We start from the raw sequence: 13,178 nt of genomic DNA on the forward strand, positions 1-13,178 counted from the left end.
GACATTTGAGTTAAAGTTACTTTGTGACGTCTCATCGAGCCTAAATGAGTTTTTAAAAACGATGATCAAAATGAATTGTTGGGTTGTGATTGTGTTTCTAATGCAGCCTGAAATTCTTCACCGAGTCTCTTCTGCCCTCTGCTGGTTCACTTAGAGAACTGAACTCAAGGTCCAGTTTTTCTGAAGCTGTATTTTAATCTGTATTTTAATCATAAGCAGAGATAAAGAGGCTGAGGCTGAGGCTGAGTCTGGGGCTGAGTCTGAGGCTGAGTCTGAGGAGGACCAGAGCAGCTTTGTGACGGAGGCCATCTTCTCTCCCTTCTCCTCTGGCAGCATTCACAGGTGATCTCTGTGTTCCTGAGGGACTTTGCTGACCGTGCGGTTGTTAAATTTGGATCGTATCTGTCTTAATCTTTTGTTTGGGGAAGATATCAAACCTGCTAAGTCAGGAGTCACAGTGAAGTCAGGAGTCAAAGTGAAGTCAGGAGTCACAGCCATGCTCATAGTGACACAGTTTATTGTTATTAAATCACTTTATGATACACAGACTTCTTCATACCCATAATTTACTACAGAGAACAAATATTGCACTTAAAAGGTCTGTGTGTGTGTGTGTGTGTGTGTGTGTGTGTGTGTGTGTGTGTGTGTGTGTGTGTGTGTGTGTGTGTGTGTGTGTGTGTGTGTGTGTGTGTGTGTGTGTGTGTGTGTGTGTGTGTGTGTGTGTGTGTGTGTGTGTGTGTGTGTGTGTGTGTGTGTGTGTGTGTGTGTGTGTGTGTGTGGAGCAGCAGTAGTAAAGTGAGAACTGGAAAGTAAAGCGGTAAAGTAAAACGGCTCTAACTTGCATAAAAGCTTGTAAGTTTCTGTTCTGAACTGTGCTTGAACTGCGTGGGGTCATGATGACGTCATGGACGGATGAAGGAGTGGAGCTTAAATAAGGAAGAACCAACCGGGCGCAGACGCACTTCACAGGCACGTCCTCCTACTTAATTAAAAATGTAGATCAGACGATGGCCATCATTGTCATTAAAAATATGCTTTAATTAAAAAGAACACAAAGCCTGGCTGCTTAATGAAGCGAGATAGGAAACGTTCCCACGCTTTTTATGTCGGCTGTACAATCGATGAGTTCCGCTCCTTCAGATGGTCGGCCTTGACTTCAGCCTCGTCCAGACTTGCTGACTAAAACACTTTTAAAGTTTTTACAAGAATTTCCCTTTTTAATTGTACAGTTGAGATGCAGTAGAAGGAGAAGAAGAAACCAACCAAGGCCGACTAACTCGTAGCTGTAAAAAGTCGTGGTCGCCACTCAGCACAACGAGCTCATGCACCGCCGCCGCCACCGCCGGGGATCAGGACCGTTTAGGCCTCGGCGGGACCTAAACGCCGTCTTCGGTCGGTCCTGGTCCCCATATGTAACCTACCCCCCTCTCTCCAGTGCGTCTGCGGTGTCGTGTTCACCACAGTTTGACGTCGTTGAGCTCCAGGTCGCCCATGATCTCCAGCTGGTCGATGCTGCTCAGGTCCTGCACTCGGTGTCTGAAGTCAAACAGGTGCGAGCCGTTCACCGCCAGCTTGAACTGATGCGGCTGGCACAGGACGAGAATCTGACAGAGACAAAGGTGAGTGTGGTTTAGGTCAGGGTCTCATCTGTAACAGGGTCACCATCACACAACATACATGTGACCCCTGCATGAGGTCATAGGTCAGCATCAACATCTGGAGCCCGGAACACAGAAGACATCTGCCTGGGAGAGTTCAGTGAGAGTAGCACCTCAAGTTTAGCAGAAATGTGCAAAAGTGGCAGAAAATGACTAAATTTGCAATTTTAAAGAAAATAAAAAAATTCCAGTGTGTGGATCCTGATCTGTGTGAATCTACGATGAGCTCATCCCTCTACACTCTGCTGAATAAAATCACTGAAATCCATCATAACATTTCAGATATTGTGCAAAAATGGTGGAGGTGAGAATTTTTGCTGTGTTTGAATATTCCATGCTTTCCTGTTAACTTGTTTGTTATTGTTATGATGTGATCACAAATTGTGTCAAAGTCTCAAAAAAGGAACAGAGGGAAAAATGTTACAGAAAGAAACTATAGATGTAGATGATATAGATGTACAGATTTTACAGATTTTACAGAATTAACTTGTTACTCTTGTACACAGTTCTGTTTCCCTCCAACACATCAAAGCGAAACCAAAGCAACCAAACCCTTCCGAGTCCCGTCCAGCAGGTGGCGCTCACCTCAAAGTACTCCCCGGCAGAGAAAGGGAAGAAGGGCAGCTCCCGCTCCTCCCGGCCCCAGGACTCTCCCAGGTAGGAGTTCCGGACGAAGGTGCCGGACTTCATGCGGGGGTTCAGGTGCAGGGCGATGTTCTCCGTCCTGCTGTTGCGGAGGTTCACCGTGAAGCTGGAGGAAGACGAGGAGGCGCAGGTAACAAACATCTTCACCTGGTACGGTGTGTTGAGTGTGAGGGGTCTGGGCTCACCTGTGGGGGTACATGCTGATCTGACCCTTGATGGTGATGTGCTGGCCGGGGCTCAGACCCTTCAGGATGCTGCCTTTGTACGGGAGGATCTGAAACGGTCAGCAGGAACGCTCTTCATCATCTACACCTGAAGACGCCCTGATGTTTCCACTGCTTAACTGTCAATGATTTAACGTTGAGAAGAGAGAAACTCACCAGATCGCCTGATTCTGAATAGATCGCCTGTGAGGAGGAAAGAGAAGTTTAGGATCAGTAAAGCAAACGATTTAAACAGATTTAGTTAAAGTTGTGATTGAACTAGAAGGACAAAGCTCTTACTGAGTTTGGGATGTAGCCGATGGCGTGCACCCTGACCTTCCCGGAGACGGAGAACGTGTCCACTCGGTCCAGTGGGACTCTGTGTCTGTACTCCAACAGGTGAGCGCCGTTCACTGCTACCTGTGGGACGAGACCAGAGAGTTTAGTGTTTCCTGTCCCGTTTCCGTAGCTCCCGTGATGCGCCAGGCTCCTCCCCTGACCTTGAAGGCGTCCTGCTGCACCATGATGATGGTCTCAAAGGGGGCGCCGCGCTTGTAGGGCAGCTGGTGGAGCGTCTCCTCCTGGCCCCACGTCTCCCGCAGCAGGGAGTTGCAGGCGACGCAGGGCGAGCCTTTGAAGCGAGGGTTGAGGTGCAGGGCCACGTCGGAGCGCGGCTTGGTGCTGCAGCCGCTCGACAGGTCGATCTGGAACCTGCAGAGGCGGGGAACACTCACAGCTGCAGAATCTGGATCCTCACACGGTTCTCTGGGTCCATTAAGGCTCAGAATGTTGTCAGATCAGAACCTTCATACAGAGACTTATAGACTGAAGCATTGTGCCAGTATAACGCCAAAGAGCCTCTGAACAAAATGTCCTGAAAAAACACCTGAGCTCCTGCTGAACCTGACCTCTGACCTCCAGGTAGAGGAGGAGAAACTGGAGAGCAACTGAACAGCTTAATTATTTGTAAATGTAAAGACAGAAGTTGATTAATCTCTTAATGGACTTAAAGCCTCAATAAGTGATCACAGCATAAATCACATGACGTCAGAAAAGCGACATCTGAAGACATAAAACACACACACACACACACACACGCTCTGTTCACCTGTCAGCGTCCGGCTGCACGGTGCCCTGGATGATGATGAGCTCCCCCGGGTTCAGGCCTCCCGGTATGTTCCCGGTGTACGGGATCACCTGCGGGGACCGGACACAGAATCACACCTGCACGCTAACACACCGACGTAATCACTGTGTAGTTACTATGACGTGACCGTGCAGTAAGTGGAGCCGCGATGCCGTAAAAAAACACCTGGCTGCGCGTGCCGGTATCGATGAGCATCTATTGATCTATCGGTGATCAGATGGAGCTGATCGGTGAGCGTGACGCCTCTTACCGGGTCGAGCACCGTGTGCTTCGCGTTCGCCACAGACATGGAGGCCGGCGGGGGGGATCGACGGCAACAAGCTGCGGCCAAACGGCTCCGACTCTCCGGTATCTGCGGCGGATCAGGCGGCGGCTCACTCCTGCTGCTGCGTTACTGGAGGGCGGAGGGTGGCGCGCATCTTCTCTCCATCAGCGCCTGGTACACGGCCACTGCGCATGCGCTAAGGCTGACACGTGACCGGCGACAAGATAGGCTTTGGGTTTTTTTCGGCACATTTAGAAATAAGCCGAGAAGACGCGTTAATTATTTACATATAAAAACATTATGGTGACTTTGTTTGTTTGTAAAAGTTGTATTATGACACAGAGGCTCGAGTGATGTAGTTTAGGCTGGTTTTGCGTCTTAAAATGTCTATTTAATGAGGGTTAATGAGGATCAGCTTCTCCATGAGCTCAAACCAACATGTTGCTCCTCTCTGACTCTGCGTTTGTCATCTGTGAGTCATTACATTATACTTCAGGTTACAGGAGGACACACACACACACACACACACACACACACACAACGACGTCATTAATAGAGAAGAATAGACAAATAATTAACAAAATAAGAAACGTCTCAAATTTAGTATTGATCTAAGTCTTTATCATTTCTCAGTAATTCCAATGACTTTACTTCCTTTGTCTCGCACATTCAAACACAACAGAAATGAGTTTGGTCATAAATATACAGTATTCCATTTTTTCCTTGTTGTTTTTGCTGCAGGTTCATGGATCCAAGCTGGAGCTCTGAGCCGCCCGCTTCAGACCAAACCTTAGATCTCAGCACCCTGAGGTGTTTAGGGAGACGCCTGAATGTGCATCAGCTGTCTGTCCACATCCCACCTGGAGGTCACAGGTCATCGCCATGGAGACACAAACCTTCAGAGCTCAGGTCCAGAATATAAGAGTGTGGACTCGGTGGTTTTGAGGTGAATTTGGGAGCTTTTTAAAGGGAAATGTACTTTTTTACTCCAAATAAGAAACAAAATGAAAAACCTCGTGTCAGTTTGATGCCAAGATGAATTATAAAGCGCAAAAAATCCTTTAAAAGTCACTCCCCCATCCCAATATTCTACTGCTGTTACCTGCACAGGGTGTTGTTACAGCCAGTGGACACTAGATGGCAGCTCTGCTCCATAAACAGCAGCTCACTCATAATGCAGCTTTTACTCCATTAAATATGCACGAAGAGGCCAAATCATTTTCAGACACAAAATATTTTATTTGAAGCACTTAGTTTGGGCTGTTATACATTATCCAACAGTTAATGTGTTAGCATGGCGTCACCGTACTGTCCATCACAGCAGCAGATCCAAAAATAATCATAATAATACCAATCCATACAAAAGACTCACACAATATCAACTCCATCCAGCAAAGAAACCAAAAAGGTCAAACCACATCCATTCTGTCCGGCTCACAGTGGCATGTTTACAAACGTTACTAAAAAAGCGCTTTTGTTCTAAGAATAAACCAGGATCAGCTTAGCGACTCTCACTGTGTTACTGCAGCAAACAAACACTGGGGGGAAAAACGGCTAAAAGAGCAGAATGTAGAGCAGAATGTAGAGCGGCGCGTATAAATATCCACTAAATGCGATAAAAGAATGTTTATCAGTGTCAACATGAGACCAGAAGATGCAGTGTGATGCTGTAAACTGCCCATGCTGAGGTTAGAGAGCTGACAGGATGCAGTGAGGAGGCGTTCCATGCGTGTGTGTGTGTGTGTGTGTGTGTTTGCTCGAAATCAATACGGGAAAGGAGAATAACAGGAACGTTGTCATGGCTTTCTGAAACCTTCCTGAACGTGTCTGTAGCAGCAAACGCCACGGAGCTTCAGTTTGGGGAACTCTTTCGCACAGAATTATGTAAAAATATGAATTAGATCTTCCATCTTCATCTTCCTCGGTTCATCTTTGGCAGTTGTGGGAGCGTATCAGATATCAGACTCTCAGCTAAATGGCAGATGGTGAATCAAAAATAAATTCTTCCTCGTGTTCTTTTAGGTCGATGTCTAAAGTAATCTGTGATTTAGTTTTGTGTTCAGACTCCTGAGATGTTTCAGCCTCATGACAGAGATGGGATTAGATCTCCAGAGTGGAATATTAACCAAGTCTGGACGAATCTAAGATGTTTCCTCCTTCTTCTAACTGTTAAACAGCATCTCAGCTTCATTTGCATAGAACATCATTCACATCTTCCTCTTTGTTTCCAGTTATAATTTGCAACACAACACACAGTTTATCATCACAGAGCAGCAGTGAACATGTTGTGACTCTACTGCACCAAACACAGAGGATACACACACACACACACACACACACACACTAATGGACACGGCCACGCCCGCGGTGTCGTCATCTTACAGACACACGCACACACATGCGTGGCGTTTACTGGAGAGTGTGTTCTTTGTGAGGCTTCGCCCTGCAGATGCACTAACTTGCCATGCAAACACACACACACACACACATTCCAATGCAAGCAGGCAGACAGAGAGCGAGATACAAAGCCGACACTGAAACGTGGATCTGAGGTTTTCAGCCTATTCCAGTTTTTACATGGGCGAGTTGGTCTATGTCACCTTTTCAGTCTTCTCAGGCAAAGTGAGGACAAAAGGAAAGAGGACTCCTTTAGCGTCCAGAGGAGGCCTGAGCGGCTCCTCCACAAAGTGTCCGCTCTGCTCCTCCACTAGGAACTGGAGGGTCTGGCTCTTGTTCACGCAGTAGATGCAGTTCCCGATGACGGCGCACCTAAAGGGTAAATGGCTGCCGAGTCTCTGCGAGGCGCAGTCGTGCCACATTTTCACGATGGTGTTGTACTTGAACACGCTGATCCCCTGCTCCCGGTTGACGTCAAAGCGGTAGATGAAGCTCTTCAGAGCCACCATGTCGGTGGAACGCTTCCTGCTGTTGTTGTAGGGGCACTCCTGCCACTCGTCCCTCTTGGCGTCGTACCTGAGGAGGCGGTAGAAGAGGGAGCCTCCGGAGACGTAGAGTTCTCCGTTGCACGTCGTGGCTTCGTGGGCCACGGCGAAGGCTCCTTTGGGTAACGGGGCCACCGTGGTCCAGCGGTCCATGCGGGGATCGTACTTCTCCACCGTGAACAAACATTCTCCTCCCACGGCGTACAGGTGGCCGTCGGTGGAGACGAGCTTCAGCTGAGCCCGGGCCTGCTTCAGGGGTCGGACCTCGGCCCAGCTGTCGGTGACCGGGTTGTAACAGAAGACTTTATCTGAGACCTTCCCCTTGTCCCCGTAGCCCTTAATGCCCCCGGCCACAAACAGGTAGTTGTACATGGTGCAGATGCCGCAGCCTTTAGTGTTCACGTCCTCTGGCATGGCCGTCAGAGGCCTCCAGTCATTGGCGGTTTCATCAAAGCAGTAAATCATGTGAGTCTCTTCGAAGGAGGCGACAGACAGAGGGCTCTGAGGCCGGCTGCTGCAGCGACTCGCCGGGCGGCTGGCCGAGCGGTCGAACACGTCGTTGATCTCTGCCACCATCAGCGCCGTCTTCCCCTCCATTCTCTTCTTGAGGATCAGATCCCTCTCCGATCCGGTCAGCCGCCCGTACACAGACGGGTCCTTGAGGATCTGGAGGAAGTTGTCGCTCATGAACCTGTAGGCCGTCTCCTTCAGCTCACTCAGCCGCTGCTTTTTAGCGATGGTCAGAATCTCGTAGCAGTTCCCCGGTGTGATCTGCTCGGACATGGAGTCCATGGCGGCCTGGACGGCACACGGGATCTGCAGGATCTTGGCCCCTGTGATGACGTCCACCACGTTGTCTTTGCGTACGTTCATCTTAGACGTATAAACATAATCTACTAAGGTGGTCAGAGTCTTGTAGCTGATGCCCTTCACCTTCAGGATGTCTCTGGACAGACGAGCTTTGAAGTAGTCACTCTTCTCTGCCAGGACGGACTTGTGAGCGCTGATCGTCTTCCCTCCGACCTCGATGACCAAATCCGTCTCTGTTCTATCAGACGTCGCCGAGTCCGGAGCCTCCCGAATGCTATCGCCACTCTGGATGTTGGATTTGAGCACAGAGCGGCCGTACAGTGACTCATAGGCGGGCGGGTCGGCAGCACGGGAGCCGGGGGGGAACGCCTGACCCAGATCCTCAAGGGTTGGCTTTGTTCCAGCGCTGATACAATGAGTGCCAGGCACAGCCGTCGCCTGGTCCGAGGGAGAACCCCGAGTCTCTCTGAGGACGCACACGCCGTCACCTGCTTCCTGTTTTGCTTTGGACACTTTGATGCTGGAACCATTGTGATTTTTGCTGTGTGTGTAGTTTTGTTGTAAGCCAGTTGTTGAGTTGTGATTGGACACAGAGGAGTCGGTCTGCTCCTTATCGTTGGAGAGGTTGCCCTGATTCTCTCTGGGGGCGTACGAGCCGTTACCTCTCTCACCGTCCACCAGCCTCCCGTCCAGCAGGTATTCCTTCTGGAACACGGCAGGAGGGCTGAAGTCCTGCTCCTCCTGCAGGAATCCCTGAACGTAATACGGACACAGTTTCCCATCATTCTCAGGGGTCATGCTGAGGTCAGGGTTCACGGCGTGGAGGATGACGTCCGCCTCCACGGCGACGGCCCCGCCCCCCTGCCTGTGGCCCTCGCTCATCCTGAGCTGCTCACTGCTGACGAGAGACGCCGTCTTGTCTGATCATGCTGAGCAGAATGTCAGACTCATGGTCACGACTTCAACTTTTTTACCTGCAGGAAGAGAAATGAGGAAATGAGGAGCAAAGTTAAAACCAGGTGAACGTGACGAGAAAACATGTGGAACAGTTCTCTACCTACAGCAGAGGTTCTCCATCTTGGGTCTCAAGTACCGCGACACTGTATTTATGACCTGATCAGGTGTGTGTGTGTAGAGAAGTTTGAGGAGCTCTGCCCTAGAAATTAAAACATTTCAGAGATAATTTGTCAAAACAGACAAGTTAGAACTATTTTTGTTTTCTCTGTTTATACTGTGCTTTCCAGGTTTTGACGGACTTCTTATTTTAAATTGGATAACGTACATTTCTCCAAATTGTTTTTGTGATAGAAATACCCTATTTTTTTTTATTAATTTTTATTTTTATTTTATTTTTCAGATTTGTATGCGGTTTAATTTCGCAATTCTTTTCAAAAATATTTCAAGATGAAGAACATTTTTGCAAACAATAATCAAATCAATTCAAATCCACATCAACATTTTCCTAATTTTCTAAAAGATTGTTTACACTGAGAATCACGAAATTTCAGTTACAGTAGGACATAAAATACAAAATAATCTTTAACAGCTGCAGCTTTTTCGATAGCAATTTTATCGAAAATTACAAGAAACACAGAAGTATTAAACCTGTCTGCGGCTGCACGCGCCTTCACGGCTCTCTAGTCGGCGCTGTTTCACTACAAACGCCGCTTCTCCCATATGAAAGTTCAGTTCTTTCTTCTTCTGTTTTCTGCGTGTCTCAGTAATGAATCCAAACGGTGGGCAGCACTCAGGTCAGTGCCGCAAACCGTCACCGGCTGCCGTAACGAACACCTGTTCGCCTGCGTTAATCTGGCCACGGTCAGGGCGCATGCGCAAATGGTGCAGCCTTGATGGGGATTAATGTGAATTATGACGGCAGAATGATGTTTGTAATTCCCCCTCAGAAACTCGATTGATGAACGCGTCTGATCGATTAAGAGACGAGAATCCCGTCTGATCGATACACACACGGATCATAAAGTTACAGCTCGTTCTGTTGCTCCAGTCAGTGTAGGATTCTGTTCAGATCCAGACCTGGTTCTCGGTAGTTTCCGGTGCATTGGACCTACCTGAGTCCTCTCCGCTTCCCTCAGACTCCGCACCGCTCCTCGTTACGTAAGGCTCCTAGACTGAGACTCCCTGGATCCGCAGCGCCTCCACAGATCCTGCGTGTCCGTCCCATCCGCTCCCCGCTGATCCTCTCACGCGCCTCACTCGTTGTCTCATCCGCCTGCAGTCAAACACAAACGGGATTCGAGCGCGGATCCTTCAGGTCCGCGCGGAGCTCCGGCGCACATCCGCGTGTTTTCTCCCAGATTGAGCTCCGAACCTGCGCCGCCTGCGCTGTTTTGTTGTCCTTTTATTTTTTTGGTACAGTTGACTACAGTAAGGCGGCTATCATGGAGTTAAACCGCGCCCCCTCCGTCTGCTTTAACCCTACACACCGCGGCGGAGGAAGATGCGACACATTCCGGTACGCATCATCCAGGAGAGAGGGGGGGGCAGGGTACCATGGGGGCGTGGAGGGTCGGGGATCTCACACACACACACACACACACACACGCCCACAGATCGAGTGGGATCCCTTATGACAAGGGGAACCCCTCAGTAACGATCCAATGACTTCATTAGTGTGACGTTATTGACGCCCTTGAAGGTGAAATATCTTTGTTATCAAGTAATCAATAACTAAAGAGGCATTGATATTAACTTGTCAAATCCATATTGTACACCAGCTGTTTCTGCAGTTAATCACTAATTCTGTAGAAGACGTACTTTTATACATTTGATTCCAATACCAGAGTAAATGTGGAGCAGAGTCGTGTCTCCATGTGACTGAGAGTACTCAACACGTGAACATGCCAGATAAAAAAATAGCTCAGCCTCCCTGGGCAGCAGGAGGAGGAGCAGCAGGAGGAGCAGATCCGATCCTGGAGCCTTCAGAGTTCTTCTCCTCAGAGGCTTCTGGCCTTCACCTATATAAATAGAAACGACCCAAACAGAGCGGCAGCAAGGGCATCGCACACCTATCAGCACTGTGAGATTAGAGGGCGTTCTGCTGGGAGGCTTAATGTTAGGTATTCTGAGAACAAAGACTCACTGCACACTGATACACACACACACGAAATGAGCGTCGCCATGGAAACATCAAGGTTGAAGAGAAAAACAAAAGACTTCCTGCTGCACGGCTGTCTGGAAACGTGACTAATGACAACACCCAGGCAGACAAACGGCTCCTCGGCCAAGTCCTCCGCTTATCAGAGGCGTCGACAGGTTGTGGTTAGTAAATACGAGTCGGCATCACAGCAGTTAAATATTATCTTAACTCAGAGACACACTCGGCACATATCCCCCCCCCCCCCCCCCCCGAATGTGATGAGCTCATGTTTGGGACCGGGCCAACGTGCAGCAGGAAGAACAAAGTGACAGAGAGGAAACTCAGAGCTCCAAATCGAAGGCATCTTTGTCTATTTTGGTTTTGCAGCGATAACGGGCGAGATCTGGTTGTGCAACGGCGGACGTGGGCGTTTACGAGAGAGGAGCTGACCCCGACGCTCAGTGCACCGGAGCTGCAGGAATGAGCGGAGGAAAACCTCGGGAAGGTCGGGCCGGGCTCCTCGGGGCCTCGGGCACATTGCTAGTCGCAGCATGTACACAGAGCTGCACAGAGACACAAGGTTAGTGTGTGTAGAGTCAAGTAGCTGCTTTATTGATCTGCTCTCATTCCACAGCATCTTTAGTTGAGTTTGGCTTCATTTGCAGGCAGGGGGACAAACTCAGGCTCCTGGAAATCTGGAAAACTCTGCTAGATTTATACCTGAGTCCAGAGAACGCGAGGAATTGATCGACGAATTCTCTTTATTCAGCCAATATATAAAACACTTTAAACGACTGATTGTCTTGTGTGTAATGTAGAAACGGGTCAGGTTTGAAAATGAACAGATTCTTCATGAAAAACGCTCACAGACATTCAAACAAAGTTGCTCAATAGAAAGGATTTGTTTATGTATTTGTTAATATACATAACAGAAGTACAAACACAATCTGACAGACATTATAAAGCTTTGTATCCTTTTTTTAAATATGCTTACGTAACAAACAGGCACACACACCTCTCCTGGTCTCCTCTCTCTTTGTCTTGTCTGAGTAGAAACCCGGCCAGCAGGGATCTTCTCCAAGCTGCACCCCCAAAACTATTCAGTCATCAATATCAAACCCTTTGATCCCTTTTCTCTGTAACACAATGGTGTAAGGATATAAAGTTGTCACACTTCATATTTACAACTGCGGCCTTGAAAGTGGAGCAAACATCGGCCAAAACCCTAAACTCAGTCAAATGTTTGTGTAACAGTTTCAACGCTCCCACAACACTGATGCCAATACTGCAGTTTCACAAAGTTAAAGTGATTCTCTGGGGATTCTCCTGCTGGTATGAACACGAACACGTCCACAACTGATGGGAGGAGGCACCCGGAAGTTACTAGAAGGTAGAAATCGGTGAAAAAGTACAGAAAAATGTCGAATCTTCAGAGTATCACTTTAACTGCCTGGTCCACAAAGCTCTGCTGTAGTTTAAATGTAACACGTTAGCTGAATGTTATTGAACTGAAGTCAACTGAAATGAGAGACTTCCTGAGACGAGCAGATCCTTTTGATCCACCGTCTGCAGGCGGCTGTAACACTGTCCAGTGGTTATGAAGATCCTCTGTGGTCCAGTCAAAGAGTTCCTCACAGGTCCGTCCTGGGGCCCCTGCAGTGCTTAATACACTTCTGGTTTGTATTCATCTGTACTGATTGATCCCAAACATCTCCGCTCTCCTGTTTTCACCTGAAAAGAGACAAATACAGATAAGATTCTTACAGGTTCTCCTTCTCAGCTGGTGATTGATGACCTGCTGTGGTTCTGCACTGACCTGGTGATGTTCCCGTCTCTGGGAGTCACATGTGGATCAAGGGGATCTGCCAGACCATGATGGTGGATGTGGTGTCCTCATGGCGGGACTGCTTGGTCTTTTTGTTGACCCGGCGGTGGCCCAGGCCCCCAGACACCACCAGCAGAGAGCTGACGTCCACCTTGCTGGCCCGCCGGCTCTTCTGATGGTGGGCGGGGTCGTGCAGGAGGTCGTACAGGGCGCCGTCTTCAGGCCCGTGCTCCAACGAGCCCTGGGACGGAGCCAGGGAGCCGCAAGACGAGGAGGACTTGGAGTCCTGGAGAGCCATGGTGGTGCAGCCCGCCTCTCCCAACCACACACCCGGGCCCTGAGGGGGGGCCTGGGCTGAGTCTGGGGGGGGCTGGGCGGTCTCCCGGTCCTCTGACTCTACCGTCTGAGCCGAGGTCGGGGGGTTGCCGGTGGATGGCGGGGCTGAAGTCCGGTTGCACACGGCAGCAGCCATGGAGAGGAACTTGACCGGTCCGTTGTGTGCGTGCATGGACACCATCCCCCGACCTGAACACAGGGACAGACAGACAGGATCTATGTCTGTATGATGTTTCTAACGTGACAGTTT

At 49.2% G+C, this 13,178-nt stretch overlaps 3 protein-coding genes across 4 annotated transcripts in view; all 3 read right to left on the reverse strand.

Moving 5' to 3' along the window:
- Positions 1-16: 16 nt before the first annotated feature.
- lgals8b (galectin 8b) lies at positions 17-4,082 on the reverse strand. Its single transcript, XM_076161641.1, has 8 exons — positions 3,904-4,082; positions 3,615-3,703; positions 3,007-3,217; positions 2,807-2,926; positions 2,684-2,710; positions 2,489-2,577; positions 2,244-2,409; positions 17-1,604 (listed from the first exon to the last, which is right to left on the reverse strand). The coding sequence occupies exons 1-8, from the start codon at positions 3,940-3,942 to the stop codon at positions 1,455-1,457; spliced, it is 891 nt and encodes a 296-aa protein (XP_076017756.1). The 5' UTR covers positions 3,943-4,082; the 3' UTR covers positions 17-1,454.
- Positions 4,083-5,136: 1,054 nt separating this feature from the next.
- kbtbd11 (kelch repeat and BTB (POZ) domain containing 11) lies at positions 5,137-10,088 on the reverse strand. Its single transcript, XM_076161771.1, has 2 exons — positions 9,740-10,088; positions 5,137-8,644 (listed from the first exon to the last, which is right to left on the reverse strand). Exon 2 carries the CDS (start codon positions 8,550-8,552, stop codon positions 6,510-6,512), a length of 2,043 nt encoding a protein of 680 aa, XP_076017886.1. The 5' UTR covers positions 8,553-8,644; positions 9,740-10,088; the 3' UTR covers positions 5,137-6,509.
- Positions 10,089-11,654: 1,566 nt separating this feature from the next.
- arhgef10 (Rho guanine nucleotide exchange factor (GEF) 10) overlaps positions 11,655-13,178 on the reverse strand; it is a 39,604-nt gene continuing 38,080 nt past the window's right edge. For both annotated transcript variants that reach the window (XM_076161665.1, XM_076161664.1), the window contains 2 exons: positions 12,584-13,117; positions 11,655-12,498 (listed from right to left, as the gene is read on the reverse strand). In XM_076161665.1, coding sequence (XP_076017780.1) covers positions 12,609-13,117 — 509 coding nt within the window. In that variant the 3' untranslated portion in view covers positions 11,655-12,498; positions 12,584-12,608. The remainder of the gene's footprint in view (positions 12,499-12,583; positions 13,118-13,178) is intronic.

The sequence above is a fragment of the Genypterus blacodes genome, unplaced genomic scaffold, assembly GCF_046128005.1.
Source record: "Genypterus blacodes isolate CSIRO-AG114 ecotype Tasmania unplaced genomic scaffold, CSIRO-AGI_Gbla_v1 ptg000112l_1, whole genome shotgun sequence".
Taxonomy (NCBI): domain Eukaryota; kingdom Metazoa; phylum Chordata; class Actinopteri; order Ophidiiformes; family Ophidiidae; genus Genypterus; species Genypterus blacodes.

What these genes read in the sequence shown, in the direction of transcription:
- lgals8b (XM_076161641.1), bottom strand. Translation starts at nt 3,942, where the DNA reads ATGTCTGTGGCGAACGCGAAGCACACGGTGCTCGACCCG. An exon ending in ATCAGCATGTACCCCCACAG is followed by an intron (nt 2,410 to 2,488) that starts GTGAGCCCAGAC and finishes GTCTTCCTCCAG; the next exon opens with CTTCACGGTGAACCTCCGCA. An exon ending in CTGCCGGGGAGTACTTTGAG is followed by an intron (nt 1,605 to 2,243) that starts GTGAGCGCCACC and finishes TGTCTCTGTCAG; the next exon opens with ATTCTCGTCCTGTGCCAGCC.
- kbtbd11 (XM_076161771.1), bottom strand. Translation starts at nt 8,552, where the DNA reads ATGAGCGAGGGCCACAGGCAGGGGGGCGGGGCCGTCGCCGTGGAGGCG.